Below are 24,369 nucleotides of genomic sequence, written 5' to 3' on the forward strand. Positions count from 1 at the left end.
TTGGCCTGTAGTAGTCATGTAAGAGGTCTTATCGTGACTTCTTTCTGAGCTTCGTGATAGTGACATCATGCTAACTGAGCTCTGTTTGTTCCAGAGCTGCAGCGATGTGCTTCAGGAAAGGTTTGCTGTGGAAATGAAATGCAGTGTGGCATTACGTCTGGCTGCTCTACACATACAAGAGAGAATCTATGCTTGTGCTCACCCACAGAAAGTATCCTTGAAATACATTGAGTAAGTTCCAAAATTTCTGTGTTATGTTGTGAGTAAGCCTGGAAGAAATAGTGTCATCAGCTCTGTGTTTGCCCAGTATTTAGTTCCGGTTAGGAGACTGTCTCTGACCCAAAGAGACTATAGTCTGTTCGTTTTGCCTGTTGTTTTAATGCAAGGTAGCTGCCTGAGCCTCCCTGTCTTTAACCTGCTGAGTTGCCTAAATAGTATGGGTATTTTAACATCTGAGCATGTCCCTAAGCAGACAGAGATACTGATTCTGGTTCAGGAGGGACATCAAATTGCAGATCTCCTGCTTAATTGTGCTTACTAAGGCTGCTTCTGCCAGTATACTGAAATATGCAAGCTGTAATTTGGAGAGAGAAAAATCACCAAATTTTCCCAGTCAGTACTTTACATCCATTCACCCACCAGAACTTTCCCAGAAATACCTAATTTCAGTCCTTATGTGAAATAATAAGATCTGGAAAACAACACAGAAAAAGTTTTCACAAGCAGCAGGTGTGATGTGCTGCCTGCCAGTGATGTTAGATCACACTTTTCCTGAAGACCAGCCGTGCTTTAAGCAATTGTCATGGGTCAATCATTAAGTAACTGGCATTGGTGCTGTAACTGCACCACAGAGCCAAAACCACGCTATACAGTGCCACTGATTCCCTGTGTACAGCCAGACATACTCAACCGCATGCTGTTAGTGGAGAGTGAGAAGCAAGTACAGACCAGTACACCGTTCTTAGGTCGTGGATATTTAATACTTCAGTTGAGTAAACTTTTCAGCAAAACAGATGTGCCATGTTTTTGGGTCTAGGGAACCAGAGATATTGGAATGTAGTAATCATGTAACCGAAGTAAAGTGATTGTAAAGACAGAGTTTTCATCCTGCGCGTGGCAAGGACAGACAAGACCAATATGCTTACTGAGCTTTTAGATTGTCTCCTGCATAGCAGGTGTTTTGCATGAGACCACGTGTGCCTCCGACCCCATCAGCTGGCTGCCGTTCAGCATGTTCCCTTGTTGCTGTGGGACAGCGCAGTTGGGACCTTTTTCGTTCCCCTTCCTGTCTTTCTGGCAGGAGAGACTGGGGAATTGAAAACTTCATCTCGCCAACTTTGCTTCGAAACATGAGAGGGAAGGATATCAAGAAAGCCATCAGCTACCATATGAAGCGGAACCAGATCCTGCTGGACCCTCGGCAGAAGGTAGTACGCGTGGCCTGCGTTTGAGGTGCTTCCTGGAATGCTGGCAGCATTTCTCAAGGCCGAAGAGGGCATGTCTTTCCTGTGCGGGTCTCTTCTCTGTGTGACTGCTTGTTGTTTGGTTTTTTTTTCCTCATATTTTCATTTTGTCATCTCTGCAGCATATGCACCCTAATTTTCCCAAAAAGTGTGTTGTGATGCAGTTTGCTTGTGCAGTTGTCAGATGGTAATTGTGGTAATATAGTACGGTTCTATTCAGATTTATTGCATATGGAAAGCAAGCTATATGTGTTGGTCAGATACTGTGTCCTGCATGAAAAGAATGTCTTCTAGCCAGTAGGCTACCTGACAAATCTTATTCTCTGTCACGTTTCTAAACAATGTTTCTTCTCTTGCAAAATGAAGCATATGCTCGCAGCAGTCCAAGTGCGTCTGAACTACCTACAAATCCTGAGTGACCTGAAGATGTACAACGGGAAGATCTTTAATGCCACCCTGATGGTACGAGTGCTGTTTATCAATGTAATTGGGGTTTGATATGCTGTCTCAATGCCTCCTCTGTGCATCTTCCATGCGGTGTACTTGGACAATAACTGGGAATCCAGGACACAAGGAGTAGTTTTACCCTTTTTTTTTCCACCGGTGAACAAGATCAGGTCTAAACCAAAGCAAACCCTATCCAAAGCAAGAATATTTAAATATTGTTCTACATTGTTGATGTAAGACTAGCAGCTGAGCCTTCTTCCATGTCTTTGCTTTGTTGATGCTCGTAGAAAATGTAACATTGGCTCTGCTGATGCTGTTTCAATGAGCTCCAGTATAATACCACTCTTACCTGCCCTGGGACATCATGGTAATTATTGGTCAGGGTGTCTGCAAGGGTAACTCAGCATAGCTCCACTGAAGTCAATAACAGTTACCCGATAATTATGCATAGTTTCCTAATTGAAGTTTGTGACTGGCCCTTCGGATGAACTCTGTCCATGTTTTGAATGTCAAAAGGCATTCAAAGATTAAGATCTGAGCATGTTTCAAGAACAACTGTTACGAAAATGTTTTGGCCAATCTTAAACCTTTCTGTAAAAAAGAACGCTGTTCAGGCAAGAGGTTTCTTGGCTAGTTGCCTCTCCCCGTGTGGATCTGTAATGAATGATGGACCACAAGCAGTTCATAGAGTGCTGAGCAGTGTAGGTGGGCCTGTACCAGAGGAGGACCTTTCTGAATGGTTTGCAGTAATGTCTAGGTTTACACTTATGTGCAAATTGAAATATTTCTGCCAAACTATGTGGGCATTAAGTTAACACATTTTTTTTTTCAAGTGTCTGATCCTAACAGAAAGTCTTGATATTGCTTCCAAAACCAAAAATGCCTTCTTGAAGTTTCTGGCCAGCTCCAGTAGGTCTTACTAGGTCTATCTGGCACAGCCAGCCAGGTGACACTTCTGATAGCAAGCTGCTGCTGACCACCTCTTTGGATCTGCTAGATGGCTGGTGCACCTCTGGGGCCACCTGCCTTGGGGACACAGGGAAACTGGCGGTCCCCAAGTCAGAGAAGAGAACGGCCAGGAGCAGGTGACCTGACGGCCTGTAAGTAACAAGGGGCTCCCTTTGCAGCTGGCTAGAGTCCAGTTGTAAAGGGAGTCCAGTGTTAAAAGATACCACAAAAGAATGGGTGGCTGAGGAGTCCCTGCCCAGCACAGGCAAATGGGTTCCTGCTTAGATTTCAGCTAAAGATTCAACCTCTCTCCCTACAGCTACAGGACAGAGAATCATACGTTGCATTGCTGGTGGGTGCCAAGTATGGGGTGAGCCAGATTATCAATAGCAAGCTAAACATCATAACAAGTCTGGCAGAGTTTGCAAACATCAGCAGGGTGGAGCTTACAGAGGAGTCTGAGAAAGTGAGCATGGTAAAAATCTACCTACAGGATCTGAAGGTAAGTGGTGCTCTGGTGGTAGCCAGCATGTGGCTGTGTCAGGGACAGAGAAAAAGGGGGGAGTCATGCACACTGTCTTTTTTTTTTTTAATTAAATCTGACATTAAGCTGATGGTATCATTATTACAAAAGGCTTAGAATAGACTAAGAAGGGAGAGCTTATAGGAAGAATACCAAATGAGCGAAGAAAAGTTGTTATTCTTGCTGTGCTTTATCAGTGAGACCTATCAAAGAAAACACAACAAAAACTATTTCTCTTCTTTCTCTGTGTTTCATACAGAAACAGAGTGCTGTACAATTATGGCCATATGGGGGAGAGGAAATGTCTTTTCAGTGTGCCGCATGTTCCTGCAGATTGTGGTACAGGTGATGTTTGCCTGTTCTAACATTGTTGCTGTTTTCTGTTCCCCTACTGAAAAAAAAAAAAAAAAAGATGCTGACCCTGCTGCTGGAATCAAACAGTGCAAAAGATCTTGTTTGCCTCATCATTGGCTACTACAGACTGTTCGTGGATGCGAATGCCTCCATATTTACTTGGGGAGAGAAAAGACAGCAACCGCACCGTGTCTCAGCTGAAGAAGGTTAATTTGCCAAAGAATGGGGAGAAAGTGGGTGGATCATCCAGCAGTATTGGTGTTATTCCCTCTTGAGAACAGTGTCATGGTAGAACAGTAGCCTGGGAATGAACAGTGACAACTACAAAATTTTGAGACTATCAGCCTTGGTGTCACTGCCATTTTTCCTTGAACCCCAGACCTGTTGGGCAGGGGGAGAGAAGGAGTGATTATCATCTTTCTCCAAGAAGTGGAGGCTGTTTCTGTCATTGAAATAGCAAACCTGTTACTGAGCACTTGTGCTCTTTTACCAGCCTCCAGAACAATTTACCCTCTGGCCAGCATCTGCTGGCCAGGAGAAGGAGAATCTGTTTGCCATGCTGTCCTGTCGCTTGTAAGGACAACTCCAGTTTAATAGGGTTTGCAGGCAGAGGCTTTAGGCAACGTGTTGCCTGGCTGCTTTTCTGCAGCTCCCTTTGGTTACTGTTCTGCAGTAAAACCAGACAAAGCAGGCAGGAAGGACCAAGCCTCCACTTACGGGTTATGACCCTGCAGGTCAGATTGCATCTTTACGTTGTTTACTGATGAGGAACTGAAGGCAGAGTTCTCTGGGCTTTGAATCCCTACTGTGTGACCAAGTTTGTAAACCCTTTTCTGGCGGTTCCTCTTTGCCACCGCAAAGGACAGGCTGACAGATGTGTTTAAATCACAGGATATGAATCTCGAACCTGCAGCGATTCTGAAGACTCCTGGGAACTGGATTCCTCCTCGGAGCATTGCTTGGGCATGCCTGCAGCATACAGCAGCACCCCTCCTGTGTGCGAGAAGGAGCTGGGAGAGCTTCACAGCCGAGAGGAGGACAGCACAAAGCCCCAGGCTGGAGGAAGTGACCAACACGATGCGGGTGGCAACACAACAGACAGTACATCTGAGGCTTCAGATTCAGCCAACACAGAGAGCCGGGGGTTTAAGACGAGTGGCTCAAGTGACTCAATGGATGCACTGGAGGAAGATGAGTTGGAAGCTTGCTCTTCCTCCAGGCCAGAGTTCTTCCACTTCTACACACCAACTGTGCACGAAATGAACAACTCAGATGAGAGTTTCTTCCCCATTTGTGCTGCAGAAGGCTCCAGAAGGGCAGAAGACAGGGACTTCTTCTGTTTCTTGCAGGTACCAGAAGCAGAGGAGCACGGATGTGAGCACAGCCCGTGGGAGGAGAGAGGAGTGGACATCGGTGTGTCTATGCTAGGGACCAAGCTATCTGAGAGAAATGCCATGGGCTATTACAGCCTGTGTTGCAGCGTATCCCCTGCAGGTAGTGTAGAGAAGAGCAACATCAGTCACAGCCCTGGAAGAAGTCCTTGGAAAGATGTGTCTGCCCAGGAAGAGGCACACTGTGGAGCGGAGCAGGCAGCAGAAGCAAGCGATCTCATTTTGGAGCCACCCCCGGGCTTTGGTGACACCAGCTCAGAGGAAGAGTTCTACGACGCTGCAGACAGCCTCAGCCCCCCAGACACCCTGGCAGGTAAACCCGTACCCACCCACTGCAGGTCACCTCCTGTTCTCACCTTCCTTCCTTCTCCTGAGCTGGGGTGATGCCTGTTTGCCATGTCAGTCTTCTGAGAAAGAGCATCCTTCAGCTGTTCATAGTTTTCCCAAGATTGTTGAAAGACCTTTGAACACCTGTTCTCTGCAAGCCACTCTTCATCGAGAATACTTTACAAAGCTGTCAGTGAGTGTGCATATAGAGGTCAGAACAGCAGCCTGGCAGGGAGATTTGTCTTCACATCTAAGCACTCAGTCTGAAAAAGAGTCAGTTTTCAAATGAGTTTGGCGTTCTGGGAAGTCCCCAGGTTTCTGGAGGAATTCCAGAATACCAAAGTATGGCTCTGTCTGATCTTGAAGCCATCGTGCTGCAGGAGTAAGTTCTGTGCATCCTTCTGTATAGGCTGAGTCTTTGGTGATGGAAGAGGTAACGAGTTCCAGAAACAGAATGCAGGAAAGATGTATGCCCTGGCACTAGCAGACACCTTGATGACAGATATTCCTGTCAGGCACTACCTTCACTCTGCTATTCTCCTTCAAGTTTTGGGAAAGCTGGAAGCTGTAAAACAGCTTATTGTTCCATGCACCCCTGAGATCAAAACAAATTTAGGGGTTAGAGGCATGCTATGTAAATGGGGCGGGTAGACTTACGGCTGAGCAACAGCTCTCTGTAATTGTATTTTCTCAGAAAGGAGAGGATTCTTGTTTTCTGAATTAACCGGCTCTGCTAGCACTGACTGAACTTAAGAATTCATTTTATGTAGTTAAAACAGTGTTGGCTTTTGAGTTCATGCATGGTGACAATACAGTGTTCAGGCACGAAACTGTCATCTCTGTGTGTTCTTATGATCTAAATATCCGGGCTGGAAATTTCCGATGCTTCTCTTCAGTGTTAATAAATCTGCTCCTGTAGGTAATACTCTAGCGTGCTGCTTTTATCAGCAAATTTAACTTGAGAATTATAGCTGTACCTGCAGTCAGATCAAGTGACTTCAGTAAGCGAGGGGAGAGACTCTCCAGCTCCTTTCATAACTAATCCTCTACTTCAGTTTTTGTAGCCATAGGCCCATATACATTTTTCTTGATGTAGCTCAGTCCAAGTTGGTGCGTGACAATAAGAGAGGCTTTCCTTTGGCACTTAGGAAGCAGGCTCTGCTGCCAAACCCTTATGTCTGCAGTTGCAGGACTTGAGTTAAAAGCTTTTTGGCCCACTATGTAGGTGTATCTGTATCCTGCTGCCTGGGGCCATTTTCTGACTTGCATCTTCTTTCTTTGCCAGCAGGCTACAAGATGATGTCCCGGGAAGGTACAGACAACTCCTGCATGCTGAAGAAACCAAGGTGTTACAGCCTGGGGGAAAACCTAACGACAAGGCAGACAGCAAGAGAGAAGTATGGAAAGGAGAAGCAGCTGACATATGCCAAGAGCCTGAGGAAGAGGAGATCTTTTCTGAAAACCAATTACACCTCACAGGTCACTTTCCCACTGGCTTTACCAGACTCTCTGCAGAGCTACTGCACTTGGCCACCCACACCACCACTGCTTGCTCAGCCCCCAGATCCACCCTCCCCAGAGAACTTCAAGGAGGATGCAGAATCGGGACTTCCTGCTGCCACCCAGGCCCAGAGAGACACTGCTAGCACAAACCCGTCCTCTGACATGATGGAAATGGAGCCTGACACCATGGAAACAAAGTCAGTGACTGATTTGGTGGTTTCTTCCATTTCAGCTGTTCGCCTGCAGGGTGACCACAGGGAGGAGAGTGCAGATGTTGCCATACCTGTGGATGACCTTTGTCCAGCACGTGCTGTATACCCACCTTTCTTGTTCCTGGAGGAGCCCATGTACCTTCCCAGGGAACAAAGCAGAGTTGTCCAGGAAAGTCCCACAATGAAGGTAAATACCGGGTGGCCAAGTGATGAGAGTTGTGTGAGCATCGGAGATTGGCTGGCCCAGGCAGCACCGGGAGGGGAGGGTGAGAAGATGGAAGCCAAGCATGAGGCTGGCAGTGTCCCTCTGTTCCAGGTCCAAGAGGTGACTTGCCCTGCTAATGAATGTACTCTGCCGTCTCCGTGCCGTGGTGCCAGCATGGCCATTCCCCATGGGGTGGCACGGGACCAGGATCTGCTTCCTACTGCTGGCAGGCAAGCTACGTGCGAGGAGCCTGTCCTGGCTCCCTGTGAAGAAGGAAAAGCTAACCTTGACAGCTGTGCTGACTACAAGAGTGACCATGCCTCATCACAGGCAAAAAACAGACAAGAAATAAACAAGGAAGCCTTACAGAAAGTGCACAGTAAAAATCACATGGGCTTTCCAGATGCAACCCAGCTGTTAACAGATTGCAGCAGCACCTCAGGGGTTATAACTCGCCTCTCCTGGCTCTCATTCGATGCGAGATCAGACCTAACTTCACCCAGCCCATCTCAGAAGAGGATAGATGCCCCACTAGAGCTTTTGGACTCTCAGAGGACCAGTAGGTGCCTAGAGGTTGATGTTGTCAGAAAGGAGATGCAGACGTCCTCAGCTACACTACCCTTTGAGAAAGAGTTGAAAAGCAGACATGGGCTGGATGAAGGGGAGTCCAGAAAACACACAGAAAATGTTGCTCACGAACAGACTTGGTCTGTTCGGACTTCTCCCAGAGAACAGGTTACAGAAGTGGAGAAAGACTCTCCCCTGACTCCTTCTCAAGGGCTTTCCATCTCCTCAGGCCCAATTCCCTTGGGCTCATTGGAAAAAAGAGCTGGAGACCACAGGACTTCAAATTACTCCTTCCTCTGCTTTAACCATAAGAAGGATGAGCAGGCGCTTTCTGGACCCATCATGACCAGATTTTGGGGATTTTCCATGATGAAGACATCACCACCACAATTTGGAATGGACAAGTGCAGCTGTCAGCTATCCTATGTCAGCTGCTTCCACAGGCCTGATGAAGAAGGAGAGCAGGAAACCACCATTCCTATGTGCAGCTTGTTTCTGCAGCCCCTCACTACCCCACCATCCACCAACCGCAGTCTTCCTGGGTCCTCTGTGGACAGTTACCCTGTGACCACTGCTAGGGACAAGGCTGTGTGGGACCCTCACGTCCAAGCCCTCAGCCAGCTGAATGACCAAGCACAGATGAGCCCCGCAGACTTCTCCTGCTTCCTAGCCTACACTACAGAGCTCCGGGAGGTTGTGGGAAACCTCTCAGGGAGCCAAGCAACCCACCTGCAAGACCGATGTGCTGAGCAGGGTGCTGAGAGCAAGGGTGCCCTTGGCTTAGCCTCCCAGGACCTGCTGTCCAGTTGCAAGGAGCTTCTGAAAATAGAGCGGCCACTTGAAGAACTGCAGGATGCTTTGAGGGTGACATTTGGGCACCTTGTTCAGCTGGCAGTGGCCTGCTTCCAGGTGACACACTGCCGGCTGTGCAGGCAGAGGCAGCAGGAGCTCAGGGCCGCGCTCGTGGATGTGGTAGGCACCTATCACCAGTTTGTGCAGGCTGTTCACCAGCAGCTTCACAGGCAAGGCTGCCCAGACCTGGGCACCAAGCTCCTCACTCGCCAGCACACAGCCCTTACTGCTGCCATGTTTTGCCTTCTGCAGCAGTTCAGGGTACCCCCGTTGTTTTGACAGGCCAGTTGGTGGCAGATGGATGCAGTGAGTGGAGAAGAGCTCAGATGTGTTCCCTCCGTGCATTACCAGGCTCTCCTGCCTAGGATGTTTAGACCCCCCAGCTCAGCAAATAGTCATGGGAGGGCATGTCCATGCACATCGGCAACTGCCCAGTTCAGGGGTGGCCATGGGGAAGGGCATGCCCCGCTCTAGCCAAGCTTTGTGTAATTCTGTGTACACAAGCACTGTGTAATATGCAAACTCATAGAGCGCTTCAGTAACTTATATATCTAGCCTGGGGTTCACCCCTCACCTCCTGAACGCTTTGCAGATGGCCAGTCTCAGGGTGGTGGCCTAGCCGCCTTCTGTCACCTGTGGAGAGAGCCTTTTGTCTGCCTTTCCTCAGTCCTTACAAACACGCCAGGCAGAGAGATGACCAAGCAGGCTGTGAAGTTGAGTGAGATCAAAGCCCACCCTGCTCTGACAAAGAAACCCAGGCTGCTTGGTCCAGCCTCTGTGGCTGAGCTTGTGATAGAAAACACTTCAGGGGGGAAAAAATATATATGCTGTTTAACTGCTTTTGCAAAGGTGATAGAGGTTTTCCCAGGCTGGGGATACACCATATCCTCTCCTTCTGACATGGTTTCTGCATGTCAGCCATATCTTCTGTTTCCATTTGCTGATGCTAAAGAAAGTCCCTAAGCAGCATCCTCTTCCCTTTGCCCCCCTCGCCGTGCTATAACAGCTATTTAAGAATCCCTGTCTTCTGAAAAAGGAAGTCCTAAGACTGAAGTACCAACTTGACAGCCATGGAGATGAACCATGATGTCAGCCTCCCTTGGAGAAGGCAAGCCCCTTTTCCCAACTTTCTTGTCAATAGCTCGTCTTGCATTATGTACTAGGTATCCCTAGCTACGTATGAGCTGTTAGCATGTAAATGTTTTCTAAGTTGTCTAGTCAAACAGTGTGCCTTCCACTGCTGGAGGCACATCCTCAGCTCTCCAGTGATAAAGAAGGCAGGAAAAGGTCTCTGAGCGCTATTTTCTGACTTAGGAATTTGCTTGCAGGGGTGGTGCTTTCAACAGTCCCTGCAGATGAGTGTGCTCAGAATGGAGGGGTCTGCCTAAGGCAGCAAAGGGGAGCCGGCAGACCCTCAGCTGCCTTGTTCCATGCAAGGTCACCCCATCTCATGTGCCCAGGCAGTGGGTGGTCAGGACTGTCCCATGATTCTGGAGTAAAGGACAAGTCCTTGCAGCTGAACCCTGGTGTAGGAGATGGAGGCAGCTGAGGGTGCTGGCTGGTGGGTGCTACACGGATGTTCTAGCAGTCCTAAGGGACCTTGCAAGCCAGGGAGATGCTGAAAAGCACCCATAAGAATCTGGCAGCCTTTAGCAGCCCTACATTGACTCCACTGTAGGTGCTGCCGCTCACTGTGCACCTACAGGCGGCAAGCTACCCGAGGGCCATCTGCTTTCCTAGCTGCAGAGGCTAAAGTGCCTTCAGCCACTGGGGAGGATAGCTGAATATTCACTGAAGCAGGATTTTGTGATTATCACTGGCAGGTCGTTTTAGTTAGTGTGTGTGCTGCTGCCTAACAATCTCAGGGGATGAATTAGCAAGTTAAAATCTCTTATACTTAAGCCAAAGTGCAGACTTGCTGTTTTAGCAGGGTGCAGTGACACCTAACTATGCACTAACAACTGATGAGTAGGGCAATGTGACTACAAACAGGAAGAGCCCATGGGATACAACAAAGCAACAGGCACCTGCAAAGACAAATTCAGCCTATATGGGGATCAACAACTACTGCCTATCAACAGCTTCAGTCATTGACAGTAGGTGTTCTTGTTTGTTTTTAAAGCAACAATGACTTTGGTAACTTTATCTTGTGTGCATCAAAAATGCTCTCTGCTCAGGACATAAAATGCGTCATGGTTCTGCTCTGTGCATAGTCAAATCCCAGATACCTTTTCAAGAGGAACATCAGAGTTAGTGAACTTCACACATTAGTGCAGGACGACGGATAATGATAACGCAGCAGTAACTGTAAGGATGCAATGGAACTTTAAACATTTTATTTTAGGTTGTGAGCAGCATGCACAGAATTACCTACAGGCTTCAGCAACACACCAAGTCTTCAAGAGGTATGAAGAAAATAGCACATGGTGTACCTATGAACTTTGTTCATTGCAGAATCTCTTCCCATACTGGGTTCCCCAATTAGAACAGCACTGTTCTTTTCCTTGGGAGGAAGGACTTTTACTCAACAATGTGCTCTGCAACTCTTCCTATTTAATCAAGGTGAAAGAAATACTGTTAAGCTCTCCTCCCTGTCTTAGAACAGTTGCAGGCTTAAGAGTCACAGATTCTCCATTTTTGTTTGCAGATGCTTGTTAAACTGAATTCCTGTCAGTTCTTCGTTGATGCCAAGGCTCAACTGGCTTTTGTTTTTCATTTCAGGATGAAAAGTCATTTCCAGCATTGTACTGCTGAGGCAGAATGTGTCACTCTTGACAAGGTCTGTATGCAAATAAATTTAAGCAGAGCTGTTTTTTCTACACACGTTCACGCTGGTGCCTCTGCTTGAAATCTGAAGTTTGCTGCTCTTCCCTGCAGAACTCCTTAACATCAGAAAATAAAAGAGTTTTCTCGTGCATTGTCATGCTGAGGTATCTCCACTTACTTCTCTGCATCTGGAAGCACGTAGCCTTTTCCAGAAGAAACTCCAGCTTTCAAGGCATCTGGCCAACTTCGGGTCTTGTAGTAAGTTGACAAGACATCAAAGACTGTTAGGAACAGAGGGATGTACCATGCTCTGACACTGTTATCCATGGCAAGCCACGCTACATATTCCACTGGCTGCAAAACATCAGGAACTGAGAACAGATGATGCTAGAGGAGGTTAGCATAGGGCTTGTGCTCCTTTTCACTTCAAATCTTACAAGCAAATGTGTAAGGTAGCTTATCTGAGAGCAAGTGACATACCTATTTTGATGATGACAGGGAAGCTCTGACTAGGAAAAGCGCAGGCTTTGTCAGCCAAAGCAACTTGCCTTGATTCAGGCTGACACAGGCCTGTCCTCCCTTGCCTAGGACCTTGAGTGCGTTCTAGCAAGGGCAGCCTCCGCACACTGAATTGTGCAAAGCTAGTTATTCAGTCCTGCTCCCTGAGAATGGGCTGATACAGAAGAGTGTGAGACCTTTAAAGCTGAAACACTAGGGACAAGGCCTAGCAAAAGAAAAGTCTGCTACCAGTTTCCCCCACCACTCAGTACTATGCCTCCATTTTGAATGCTCTTTCAGAGCCTGTTAACTTTACCCACCCAGGCACATGCCAGGACATGGCCCAGCCCCTCACCTTGATTAATTGCCAGTGTCTCTGAGTGGTAGTTCTTGGTGTTTACAGCTTTTACCATGTACTCACGAATTGGGAGGCGGGCTGTCTGCAAGGACTGCTCTTGTGCCCTTCGCAGGGTCAGCTTCTGTAAGGGAAACAAGAACAAGGTACCCAACGTGCACAAACATATATAGCATGCACATCATCTTGAGTACAAGCAGCTGTGAAGCTGGAAACTGTACTGGAGTTTGTTTCACTCAGACTGTTCTGGTCTCTGCCTGGTGCTGGATCCAGGCAGAACCTTGAAGTTCTGTGAGAAAAACGGATGGTGGCACAATAGTGATGTCTCAAATTAGGGCAGCAGCAGCACTGGGTGCTGCCACTTAGATGTCTGCTCAGTAGAACGTGGGGCAGACCAGACTTTCAGGTTCCAACAGGCTACTACCCACCTTGTGAATACTTTCATCCACCAGGCCTCCAAGGATGTACACTTTTTTTGGATCAATATCTTCAAGGACTAGAAACAAGATAAGTACACGCTTATCACCTAAAACAGTAAAGTCATGCGCTACACCATTCTCCAGGCAAGGCCCAACTTACATGAGAAAGCTGTGGCCAGTCACCTTTCACCCTCAGACTGTGCAGGAAGCCAAGGCTTCTAAGACAGAAGTGTCTGCCTGAACCTGCAGGCAGTGTGAAAAGGGGAGAGCACACGTAGACTGAAAGCACAGACTGCCAGAGATGTAGCTCTATAAGCAATGCTTTGCTCCTTGTCGTAACTTCTATTCTGGCGCATGGCTGACGTGGTGAGTGTGATCCTAATCTGCTCTGCAGTTAGCTTCCCACTGTCAGGGTCACCTACCAAACAAATACACACACACACCCTAACCAGATTCTTTATCAGAACTGCTTTCTTTCATGGAACAGGAAAGGGATCTGTGTCCCCATGAACATGGGGCCAGGTAGAAACAGAGGGAGAAGAGAAAATGAACTCAGCACCAAATTAAACAATAAAGGGGATATTGTAGCCACTGTGTTATTTCAAAGAAAGATGCTGTTTATACTGCATCCAAAACTGCCACAGCATCTCTACTTTTCTACTTGGTAGCATAACAAACTGCAGGTGTCTACACAGAGTTTTAGGTTAGGTTTGCTGCAAATCACAAGCAGCACTGCTTCAGAACCTCATCCCGTGCCAAACAGATTGAAATTGCAGTAGACTGAGCATCTGATCTAAGGACACTGTATATCTCATGCAGCTTGAGACAATGAATGCTTGGAATTGAATCATACGATGCATGAAATATTCCTAAAATAAAAGCTTAAAAAAAAAAAAATCAATCCTATGCCTTGGTTCCCTGTGCCTAAAGCAAGTAAAATATTTACCATTCTCAGAGTCAGGAGTGAGATAAACAATTGCATCTAAAGGAAACAGGTCCAGGTAACTTTCTTGAGTAGTATCCATCTGAAAAATGCAACACAGTGAGAGAAGCCCATTAGTCCTAAGTTCAGCTGCCACCCACTCCCAGACAGAAAGAAGCATACTGAAACTGATACCACTGCTTTTTGGTGTTAAGAGCCCTACAAATAAGTTTTTTGTTTTGTTTTGTTTTTCTTTTTTTAACTGAAAAAAAATTCTACGTGGGCACTGATTGAGTACCTCAAGATCCATTAAATTCTCATCAAAATCTCTAGACATGGTTTGAGATCGAGAGATAAACAATTTCCTAATTTCAAATGAGATTTTAATTCTTGAAAGATTCAGGAATCTCCATTTCATGTGTTTTTCTCCCCTCACTATTACAACACATGGCACCAGGCGTGCTACAGAACACATAGCTCAATGTCACTACCGTAATCTGCATGCGTGGGTCCCATCCGTAAGTCCCACTGAGCTTGGTACAGAAGGCCGGGTCAGCCTACCACGGACCTGCATGCCGACACCACTCACAGCTCTCATCTGAGCACATCTCAGCCTGTCTTGGGTCAACATGGAGGGCTAGCAGCATGGCTGTAGGGTGCCATTAGACAGGAAAACAAGCCACTGGAATGGGACAGGCGTTCCTTCTAGGCCTCAAAAGCACTGTAGACAGAAACCCTTACCAAGTAATTGGAGAAGCCGTCATTCATACGAAAGCATTCTTCATAGATCAACGAGCCCACGACAAACTCCGTCAGATAGAGCCAAAATGGCTTCTCGGCCTGTCTGTTGGCCCCGTAGAGTCTCCTGATCTGAGAGGCAAGGCGGCTTGTTTCCTTCCAAGAGATAACAAGCATCATATTAACAAGCGACCCGCAAACCTCAGGGCCAGGAGCACCATGGATCTGTCTGCCATGCATGGCACTGGCTGGCTGCTGAGGGAAGGTGCAGGGAGCGCAGCTCTGTTGCCTTCAGGTCTCGCTGAAAACCCGACTGCCAAGTGCCCAGGCAGCCTGTGCTGGAGAGCAACAGCCAGAGGCAGGCCCTGAGGTGGAGAAATGGCCAAAACCAGGAGGGTCCTGCGTCCCCCAAGAAATTCAGCTCAGGAGAGCTGCCACATCCCCCTCGGTGTGTGCACCCTCATCAGCCCCAGCTCCAGCTGAGCTGGTGGGCTCCTCAGGGCTTCTGAGCAGGGCCAGGACAGATCGGCGACCTGCCCAGCTGCCTCCCCGCCCGCTGCCGCCGCCCTCCGCGCCCCCCCTGGAAGCGCTTCCTGCCAGGATCCTTCCCGCAGACGCAGCGCAGGACTGAGGGGTGGCGGCAGCGGCTGCCGGGCCGCGTTGAGGCCGCAGCAGAACGAGTCCCCGGCGCGCTGAGGAGGTTCAGGGCCCGGGGGAGAGGCCGGGCTGGCAGCAGCGGGCAGCGGCCCCGTACCTTCAGCGTCATGCTGTCGGCCATGCCGAGGTCCACGCAGAGCCGGGGCCCCGACGCCCGGGCCTCCAGAAGCCGCTCCTCCGCCAGGGCCTTGCTGTGCCGGCGGGCAGCCCCTGCGGGACAGAGCCGAGAGAGGTCGCGGGGCTTCGCCGCGCCCGCGTCCCGCCTGCGCCCCGGGCGGGCAGCGACCCCCAGCCGCGCCCGGCCCCGCTCCGCGCCTCACCTCGGCCCCCGGCCCGCCGCGCCCGGCTCCGCTCCCTCTCCTGCCGCCGCCGCCTCCTCCGCGCCGCCAGCACCCGCTCCCAGCGCCTCCGCTTCCGCAGGACATTCCTCTGCGGGGCGGGAGGGCGGCGACACGGCTCAGGGCCCGCGACCGACCCGGCGCCGACCCGGCCCCGGCCCCGGCCCCGGCACCCACCGAGCACGGCTCCGCTCCGCCCGCCCGCGCCGCGCTCGGGCCCGCGGCCGACGGCTCGATCCGCAGCAGGCGGAGGGCCTCGCGGAGCGCCGCCGCCTCCCCCGCCGCGCTGCCGCCCTCCATCGGCGCCGCGTTCCGCTGCGCTCCGCTCCGGGGCTGCCCGCGGCGGGCGGAGGGGGGCGGGCCCAGGGCGGAGCGGAGGGCAGCGGCCAGCGGGCGGGCGGTACCCCGGGGCCCGGCGCCGAGCCGTGGCCGCTTCTCGTTCCGCGCTGCGGGCCGGGGACCGGCAGGGAGGCGTTGCTGCGCAGGGACAGCCGCAGGAAGGCTCGGCCGCGGCCTGCCCGGTGCCTCGGGAGCTGCTTTCACGCAGGGGCTCCGCGCCTTGCCTGAACCCCCCCGGCCTGGCTGAGGTCCCGGGCCCTCTGACTGACTCTGGCTTCACCTCGGAGCCCGTCACCGTGGGCGGGGGGGGCGGCGGCCCGGTCTCTCAGCGGGGCACCTGCGTGCCTACCGGCACCTGCCCTGGGCACGGGCACCCCGCAAAGCAGCCTGTCTGCGCTGCCTTCCAGAACAACTGCCTGCCGTGCACAGGCGCCCTGTGCTTCACAGTGACCAGTCGAGGGTCTGCGATCACCTGGATTGTGTTCCTGCACGCGGAGAGGTTTCTAAAGCACCTGAAAAGCACTTTTGGGGACGGTTGCCCCTTTGATTCGAGCAGATGGGGTCATGCACAGAGATGCACAACACTGTGTCAGAGAGTTGCCTTCTCTTGAACACCTACCCCTATGGGCACGCATTGATTTTTAATTATTTTCTTTTACCCACTGCTTTTCAGACAGTGAGTTCAGTTCGTGTTGAAGCTGCAGCCCTCGGCAGGCCAGGATGGCTGTGGCAAACTGAACGGAGAGCAGCTCTGCCCCTCACAAGCAACACCAAGCAGAGCTGGGACCCAGAGCGTGGCCTTTGCCTGCTCCTGCCTGGCTTCACCTGACAGATGGCACAGGTCGCAAGCGCTGCTGCTGCGCGCCTAGGAGGGGACTTTAAAGCAAACTTGCTCAACGCCAGCCCCCTGCTGCGGCCGCCGCGGGCCCCCGGACGCGGGATCCGGCGCCAGGCCGCGGGGCAGCGGCAGCCCGGGCCCGCCCCGCCTCCCTGGGCCGGCCCCGCCGCCTCCGCAGCAGCGGCCGGAGAGGGGCAGGACGCGCCATGAGCGGCTCCCTGCTGCGCGGCCTGGCGCTGCGCCGCGGCTGCCTGCCCGTGAGTAGGGGACCGGGCCCGGCACGGCACGGCACGGAGCGGCGCGGAGCGGCACCGGCCGGGCCGGCGGTCGGGTGCCGGCGCCGGGGCGACGCCCGCGGCCTGGGCCCATCGGGGCGTTCGGCCCCGGCTCCCGCTGCGCCGGGGCGAGGGGAGCGGGTCGGTCCCGGTCCCGGTCCCGGTCCCGGTCCCGGTCCCGGTCCCATCGCGCCGGGGAAGCCGTCCGCCGCGGCCCCGGAGCCGCCGAGGGGCGCAGTGCCGGCGCGGCCGGGCCCGAGGGCGCGGGAGGCAGGCGTGCGGGCCTGGCCGGGAGCGCCCGGAGGAGAAGGCCGCCCGCTGGCCGGTGGTGCCTCGTTCCCCTCGGCCACGCGGCTGTTTTTCCCTTTGATAGCTTTTCCTTTCCGTTCGCGGGGTGGCAGGTCGTTGCAAACAGAGGGTAAACGTGTCAGTCACCTGCCTGCCAGCCCTTCCTCAGGCTCTGCCGTTTCACACGCGCTGCTTCCTCGTAGCTGGGCACTTTTCCCTTCCCCTGTTAGAGAGAAAACCAGTCAGGCCTTCGTAGCGATGCATACTGACTGGCTTTGAGTACAAACAGTGTGCGTGGCTGATCTTTACGTGCTAGGAGACCTTGCTTTCAGTGGCCCTGAAGTTGCTTGTTGTACTCCAATTTTATTTTTCTGCTTAGCCTCTGAAGTCTCCTTCTGAGATGGTTTTCCTGTTAATACTTGCTGCAGCGTTCTGCTCATCTCCATACATGCTGCATAGATGCTTTCTGGTGCAGCTGCCTTGGAGTCATCCTTCACAGCAGCAGGCAGACATGACCCTGGTTATCAGTGTGACTCATTCATGCTGTAGTAGTGCTTTGACAATTCAGTTTGGAACTCAGCTATACCCATGCCAAACAGGAACACTTGGAGTATGCATGATCTAACAGGTTTAATTTTCACCCCAGATTTGTGGGGAACACTGTTGGAATGACTGGTAATTACACAGTGTTCCTTGGGAGTTTGGATATCGCTGTGGTGAGCGATGAAGAGCTGTGGAGACTGCTCACAGGACACTCTGTACAGGGAGTCAAGACACCTTGGTGCTGGTCCCACACCTGCACCGCCGACCTAAGGCTCACCCAGCGGGAGTCACCCCTCATCAGTGCCACTCTCCTCAGCTGTAAATTGCAGCTGCTTTGGTAAAGCGCTTTGAGACACAGCTGAAGAGCTACCTAGACCCATAGCCTAGAAATGCCTATAGCTTCTCTACCAGACACTGCAAGATCACAACTCCTTACTGCATCAGTGCAGTATTTCAGAGTGTGACACACGGTCCTATCAGTACCAAACTCTTTCCAATGGTTTTGGTGTGACAATGCTGTTTACTACAGGCCACTAAAAAGCCTGAATCTGGTGCCACTTACTGGCCTGCAGGAGGTGAGGCTGCTTTGCCTGGGGTAAAAAAGGTGGATCAGAAAAGAAAAAACAAAGTCTTCAATTTACTCGTAGTGCTGCCTGCTACTGAAGATCTGTTAGGTCTAATGCTGGATGTTTACGTGATGTTGTGTTGTGTGAAGAGCAGTGGAGAAAACTTTTTAGCTTGTGAGAAGCCTCAGGTTCGGCACTGGAGCAGATGGGATGATCCACGAATAGCAAGGACTATGCAGAACAGCAGCGCTAGCCTGCCATCTGAGAAGAATGTGTAGGAAGGAGGTGAGGGGGTGTCGTGCTCATCTGATGTCCACACAGCAGTGTAGTGCTGAAGCCAAGAGTGAGACTTGGGTTTTCTTTTCCAGTGTGCCAGCTGCCCTGCTAACAGCACAGAGTGACTTACAGAGACAGAGGTGCCCATCAGTCCTGTCATAGCTGAGGAAGAACCCTCCCTTCCCAGGCTCCCAAAACGATAAATGTCCTTCCAAATAATAAATTTTCCTCTCTCCTTTTTCACCAGCGTCTGCCCTTCCTAGCCTCCGGGGTACTCCAGAGAAGGCCCCGCACGGCAGCCCTGTGCCATGCATACAGCACCACGGAAGATAGCTCGGCAAGACCTATTGGACGATACCCAGTGCCAAATAAGAAGGACATGCCATATGATATTGTGGAACTCATGGAGGAGGTAGAAATGAAGGTAAAATGTTTTGCTGTAAAATTATGTCAGTGGAAAGCGTCCAAACTTTGAGTAGGTAATACATTATAAGAGACCAGTTCTCGTACACGTAGATGTAACACAATCCTGATACAAGACTGAGGTGAGCAGCACTTCTTCCAAAGCTCTTTCCGATCTCTAGGATGGGGATTTTACTGGTAATTCTGCAGTGTAAACACTGTATGTCTTCCTGGTTCCCCGAGGCTAGTGTGTCAGACTGTGTTGTGTAGGGCGGAAGCAGGAATGTTGGCATATTAGGTTTTCTGGGGAGAGCATCTGCATTCAATTGAAACACTGTTACAAATATATATATATATTGTTTATTTGAATTGGAGAAAAAAAAAGCAGGGGCAGCTGTTTTGATGATAACATTAAAAGGCTAAGAGGGTACTTCTGCTGTTGTGCTTGGACTTTACCCAAAGCTACATGGGGAACCACATTTAGCACAGTGGCACAACAGAACAGTAAGCCTAACACACAACTGTGTGTATGGAGGACGAGAGTTTCCTTCCCTACTGCTGTGGAGAGCGAATGTTGCACATGCTTCATTGATGGTGAAACATTGCACAAAGCCACAGCTCTTCTGAGACTTCTCTTCTCCAAGACCTTCCTCTCACAGGAAAGCTGGTCCATCCCTTCCTGTCCCGTGAGTGTGCTGAATCTTTGCTTTGTTACAGTGACCTCAGGGAAGTTTGTCTATTAACAGAATGAGTCAAATAACAAATTTGATATACTGAGGAAGAGTCAGCACAGATTTCAGATGCTGTGACAAAAACTCTTCTGTGACAATGCATGGAAGGTTCAGAAAAGACCTGTGTATAGTATCAAGGCAACACAGAAAACTTGCTTTTCAAGAAGTGCTGCCACTCTCTGTGGCAAGAGGCTGCTAATCAAACTATTCAGTATTGGCTTAAGGGGGATGAGCCTCCCCTTTGTCAACTATCAATTAACAGATGTGTGAGAAGGGAGGAATACTTAGGCAGTTGTTTGGAGGGAGATTGTTTGAAGAGTCAGTCGCACCTGAGCTACTCTATGAGCTGTTCCACATAAACACCGTGAAGAACAGCAGCCCATACGCTGGTAGTCTGCAGACAATTACTGCAATCACAACAAAGAAATGATCGTGTAAAACTGCAGTGGGATCTCACCGTGTCTGGCAGCCAGACACTGAGGGGCAATTGAAATCCCACACTGATAAATGCTGACTGCTGGAACAGGTGAGCGCTGTAAGGGCTTCTCCTGCCTGTAAGAGGTAGCAAGTGATTCTCTGTGAATGGCGTGCCATCAAAGAGATGTGCTGTGCGTTGCCAATTACCCGGGAGAGAACAGAGAAAGAAACAGAACATCATTGTGCCAGCGTATCGCACTCAGTGTGCCTGTACCTCCAACAGTGCGCCATTTGGGCTGGGCTGGCTCTGTCTTGTGTCCGGTAAACCTGAAGGAATGAGGAGAGCTCCAGGAGCTGTAGTATAGTAAAAGGGGCATTACAGCTTCTGTGCAGGGAGATGAAACAGGTGATAATGTTTCTCTTTGAAAAGGAGTTTGTCATATTGCCCTAAGGCAATACTGGTGTGTCTACAGTGACCAAGGTAATCAGTCCTGCTACGAAACTGCAGCAACACTTAGTTAAGGACAACATCATTACATTTTTAGTCATGTATAAATGGGTTCAAAGCACATAGAGATTGGGTCTGTGGAGATTGCTCAGTACTGCTGTGCTATTTAATTGTTCTCTAAGCCTAATGTGGCCTGCTGTTCTCTGTTAAGTTACAGTTCTTGACTTGTTTATCTTTTTCCTTGAACAGACTGGATTTCTGCCCAATGTCTTCAAAGCCTTGTCGCACCGACCTGATGAATTCAGAGCTTTTTTTGCTTATTACAACGCCATTATGAACAAGGAGACAGGTAAACCATACAACCACCTCAAAACTGCCCTTCCCTTTATAGATGTAAAAAGTTCTAGAAGCAGCATTTCTGACATTGTCAGTTTTATTCCCTCACCAGCCTTGTCTCACCTCATAATAACAACTGTCAGAGTTAAGAATTGTGTAGGTACTTCTGGCTTTCTCATGTCGTGTAAATCTTCGTACTTAATCCTGTGGTTAAAAAGCAGCCCTGAAGCCAGCCTGGGGTACTTCGCTACACTATGCTCTGTGTCACAACAGAAAAGGACAGGTTGCTGCCTGTGGGAATAGGAGTCAGGAGTAGAGCACAGGCAGAGGCACTGGATTCATGGACAATGCTACAGTGTCACAGTATCTGAGCAAGGTGAACAGAGTAGGTCTGCCAGTGGTGACCAGAGCCTGCCAAGAGTCCAGATTCCCCAGACATGGCCATAGTGATGAGGCGGATCCAAGAGCGAGGCAGAAAGCTGGTCTGTGTCTGTGTCAAGTTCCAGATCAGCAGGGTTACATGTCCAGACAATGCAGCTGCCACATAGGCCAGACGGGAGCTATAGCTAAGGGCCCAGCATAGAAACAGCTCCCAAGGAAAGGGAGATGTTCCAGGGTCCTTGCTGAGGCTTCCTGCAGCTCTTTCTTCACAACAGTTCTTACCAATGAACTGGCCATCAGCCATACACAAAATTTGTGTGAGAGAGGATGTACTCTGTGGGCCCTGACACACTGCTGTGGATTTCCAAACCCATGCTGTTGACCATATCCTGCAGAAGCAGGAAGAAGCCAGTGCTGCTTCCATACAGTCTGGGAGATTTGTGCAGCAGGTGGCCCCTGGGTGTCCTTGGAGTGGAAGGTGACGGAGGGCTGGTTGCAGCAGTGCAGCTGAAGCTGGGCTTCATGTAGGGAATGTTGCGCAGCTTTCTAACCCTCCAGAAAACAGAGGTTGAGGACTGCTTCTTCCCCCCTCCTCTTTCCTGTGCTGTGGGCCACTGAGGTGTCTGTTCTCATTGTTTTTATTGTACAGGTACGTGAGGAAGATCAGGATTGTGTAAAATAAGCTGTCATGAGTAGACTCTTGCTTAGAGGAGATGAGGGTTTGCAGGCAGGGTCTTTGCGGACAGCAAGGAGTGCAACCTTATGGCTCACCCACTGTCATACATGCTGTCTATGCGTGAAGCTTTCTGCTCTGGTGGTGCTGCTGGAGTGAAGCCATGCTGCCACCTGTATGAGAGCCTTGTTTTTTCCCTTCTCATTCCCACACTTCCACCCTGTTTGACTCAGGATGTACTACAGTACTCATAGTACTATATGAGTAGTACTCATACAGTACTCATGTACTATAGTATCAGGATAGTACTCAGTACTATCTTGCATCTTTTCAGCATCTATCCAGAAGTATCACAGAGTTGCCACCTTCTGGCACTAACCCGTTTCAGAGAAAGAAGTCCTCTTCTGATTCCTCTTCATCCAAGAGGTTTTATTAGCATCTTTCACACACTTTCTTAAAAGACACTTGTTTTACGGAAATATTTGCAAGGTCCAGTAAAGCATAGCTTTTGTGGGGAGGAAGGGGGACCTTGGCCTTCGCTGTGAAGTGTGGTTTCAAAATACCCTGATTCTAATTACGTGATAAAAAGGCAAAGAATATGAGTGCTGATCGCCAGGTAAGTTACTCCAGTCCTGTGCACAGTCATGTTGTGAAGCTGTTTGTCAAAACGATTAGTGTTGATTCTGAGTATAACAAAGTACAGCCATCTTCTTCAGAGCTTATTTGGAGAAGTCACAGGGCTAGACACTGAAGAAGTTGTGGTCCCTAGAAGTTCTCAAAGCCGCAGTCCTAGGGTATCTCATTGCTCCTGTCTGCTTTCTTCTCTCTAACTTCAACAGTTGTTTACTTGTTTAAGCCTACCTAGCAAATTCTAGAATGTTGCCCTTTTCTGTAAAAGAAGCAATCAAGTATGTGTCAGGGAAAGAACAGGTTACCCCCTTGCCACTTGCTGCGGAGACAGGTACAGAAAAGTAACAGGTTTCTGCCTGACGAACAAGTAATTGTTCTCCTCTGAATTCTCGTATCATGTAGAATCATTGTTACCCTGCTGTGTCCCTCATCCTAATTAGGTGCCTCATGAGCAGCAGTCGGGGTTAGCTGGTGGCCTGGATGGCCATCAGGGACTGGTTGCGGCACGTCCCTGCATGCTCCCTGGAGGTCTGTCTGTCTGCAGGGCTGTGCTGCATGCAGGCTGCACCCAGAGCCCTCTCCTCCCTGTTGCCTCAATGGTACTGTGGTGGATATTTTTGATAATAAAGCATCCCAAATCTTTTGCTTTCCCCTTAGGGCAACTCAGCAAGGCAGACAAAGAGCTCATAATTGTGGCTACAAGTGCTGCGAATAGATGTCCCTACTGTGTGGTTGCACATGGAGCGCTTCATCGGATATATTCCAAGCAGCCAGCACTGGCTGACCAGGTAAGTGCAGTTAGAACAGTATGTGCTGCACCTCCTTCGCGTGGTCCTTTTGGGGGATAAGGACGGTTTTCTCATCTGTATGTGCTTCCTCACCGACAACTGTGATGCTTAAGTCTATATGGTTCCAGCAAGTGTTGAGGAGAGTGATCTTGACATGCCTGGGTCGCTAACTTGATACCTGGCTTTGCAGGCTTACTGGCGAGCAGCCCAACCAGTAAGCCAGTTGGAAGTAGGACCTTGGCGTGAGTGTCTGTGTATCCTCATCCACCCTCCCTGTGAGATGTGTGAGGGGCTAGCTGACCTGCTGGGCATTCATCCCACTGCCTGCCCTCCTTGCTGTTTTAATCGGGTCTGTGGAGGCATCTGCTCCCGTTGGGGGGCAGCCTCCTGATGGTGTCGGGTGCCATTTTGAGAACTCCCCGGTAACATGCTCGGCAAAGCTGCCACAGTTCTGAAAATGAGAAGTGAAGTAGAACAGATCGGTCTTCCGACTCCTGGCGGGCGGGATGTCTGGGTCAGGTCCTGAACAAGAGCCCGCGCGCCGCCAGCGCTGCTCCGGGGAGCACGGCGTTGGTCACCCAGCTGCGCTTCTTGCCACACCCGTCCGACTGAGCCGTTTCCCACCCCCTCGCAGGTCGCCGTGAACTGGGAGCTGGCCGACTTGAGCGACCGGGAGCTGGCCATGCTGGAGTTCGCGCTCGCCGTCTGCCGGGCCGACACCATCACCGACCAGCATTTCCAGAAGCTGGCGGCGCACGGTTTCGACCGCGAGGACGCCTGGGACATCGGCATGATCTCGGCCTTCTTCGCCATGTCCAACCGCATCGCGCACTACCTCGGCCTGCGCCCCAACGCCGAGTTCTACGCCATGGGCCGGCAGCCGCAGGGCGGCGCGGGCCGCCAAACATGACCGGGACCGGGCCCCGTCTCCGCGCCTCTTCCTTCGGGGCGCG

The 24,369-nt window shown here is 50.6% G+C and overlaps 3 protein-coding genes across 19 annotated transcripts in view; 2 read left to right on the forward strand and 1 right to left on the reverse strand.

Annotated features, from left to right (window-relative positions):
- Positions 1 to 13,727, forward strand: part of FRMPD1 (FERM and PDZ domain containing 1) — a 60,257-nt gene extending 46,530 nt beyond the window's left edge. For 4 of the 5 annotated variants that reach the window (XM_013202059.3, XM_013202058.3, XM_066987897.1 and 1 more), the window contains 7 exons: positions 95 to 231; positions 1,301 to 1,427; positions 1,830 to 1,925; positions 3,178 to 3,360; positions 3,794 to 3,941; positions 4,627 to 5,439; positions 6,739 to 13,727. In XM_013202059.3, the coding sequence (XP_013057513.3) occupies positions 95 to 231; positions 1,301 to 1,427; positions 1,830 to 1,925; positions 3,178 to 3,360; positions 3,794 to 3,941; positions 4,627 to 5,439; positions 6,739 to 9,071 (3,837 nt within the window). In that variant the 3' untranslated portion in view covers positions 9,072 to 13,727. The remainder of the gene's footprint in view (positions 1 to 94; positions 232 to 1,300; positions 1,428 to 1,829; positions 1,926 to 3,177; positions 3,361 to 3,793; positions 3,942 to 4,626; positions 5,440 to 6,738) is intronic. The other variant, XM_066987898.1, reaches the window with a different exon arrangement.
- On the reverse strand, positions 11,107 to 15,821 carry TRMT10B (tRNA methyltransferase 10B). 13 transcript variants are annotated; one of them, XM_066987915.1, is made up of 9 exons: positions 15,663 to 15,821; positions 15,468 to 15,576; positions 15,245 to 15,357; positions 14,494 to 14,646; positions 13,777 to 13,855; positions 12,840 to 12,907; positions 12,478 to 12,535; positions 11,737 to 11,810; positions 11,107 to 11,573 (listed from the first exon to the last, which is right to left on the reverse strand). In XM_066987915.1, exons 1-9 carry the CDS (start codon positions 15,783 to 15,785, stop codon positions 11,523 to 11,525), a joined length of 828 nt encoding a protein of 275 aa, XP_066844016.1. In that variant the 5' UTR covers positions 15,786 to 15,821; the 3' UTR covers positions 11,107 to 11,522. The 13 variants fall into 13 exon arrangements, 11 of the variants coding, with proteins under 11 accessions (XP_066844016.1, XP_066844017.1, XP_066844012.1 ...); XM_066987916.1 differs by having other exon boundaries at positions 11,737 to 11,839; XM_066987911.1 differs by having other exon boundaries at positions 11,737 to 11,929.
- A 939-nt stretch (positions 15,822 to 16,760) lies between these two features.
- LOC106049666 (uncharacterized) lies at positions 16,761 to 24,337 on the forward strand. Its single transcript, XM_066987921.1, has 5 exons — positions 16,761 to 16,919; positions 18,858 to 19,034; positions 20,858 to 20,957; positions 23,286 to 23,416; positions 24,051 to 24,337. The coding sequence occupies exons 1-5, from the start codon at positions 16,869 to 16,871 to the stop codon at positions 24,324 to 24,326; spliced, it is 735 nt and encodes a 244-aa protein (XP_066844022.1). The 5' UTR covers positions 16,761 to 16,868; the 3' UTR covers positions 24,327 to 24,337.
- The last annotated feature ends 32 nt before the right edge of the window (positions 24,338 to 24,369 follow it).

This window comes from Anser cygnoides, chromosome Z (genome assembly GCF_040182565.1).
Source record: "Anser cygnoides isolate HZ-2024a breed goose chromosome Z, Taihu_goose_T2T_genome, whole genome shotgun sequence".
Lineage (NCBI taxonomy): Eukaryota > Metazoa > Chordata > Aves > Anseriformes > Anatidae > Anser > Anser cygnoides.

What these genes read in the sequence shown, in the direction of transcription:
- TRMT10B (XM_066987910.1), bottom strand. Translation starts at nt 15,785, where the DNA reads ATGGAGGGCGGCAGCGCGGCGGGGGAGGCGGCGGCGCTCCGCGAGGCC. An exon ending in GCGGCGGGCCGGGGGCCGAG is followed by an intron (nt 15,358 to 15,467) that starts GTGAGGCGCGGA and finishes TCTGTCCCGCAG; the next exon opens with GGGCTGCCCGCCGGCACAGC. An exon ending in CACTCCTGACTCTGAGAATG is followed by an intron (nt 12,908 to 13,776) that starts GTAAATATTTTA and finishes TCTTGTTTCTAG; the next exon opens with TCCTTGAAGATATTGATCCA.
- LOC106049666 (XM_066987921.1), top strand. Translation starts at nt 16,869, where the DNA reads ATGAGCGGCTCCCTGCTGCGCGGCCTGGCGCTGCGCCGCGGCTGCCTG. An exon ending in TGCGCCGCGGCTGCCTGCCC is followed by an intron (nt 16,920 to 18,857) that starts GTGAGTAGGGGA and finishes CTTTTTCACCAG; the next exon opens with CGTCTGCCCTTCCTAGCCTC. An exon ending in CATTATGAACAAGGAGACAG is followed by an intron (nt 20,958 to 23,285) that starts GTAAACCATACA and finishes CTTTCCCCTTAG; the next exon opens with GGCAACTCAGCAAGGCAGAC.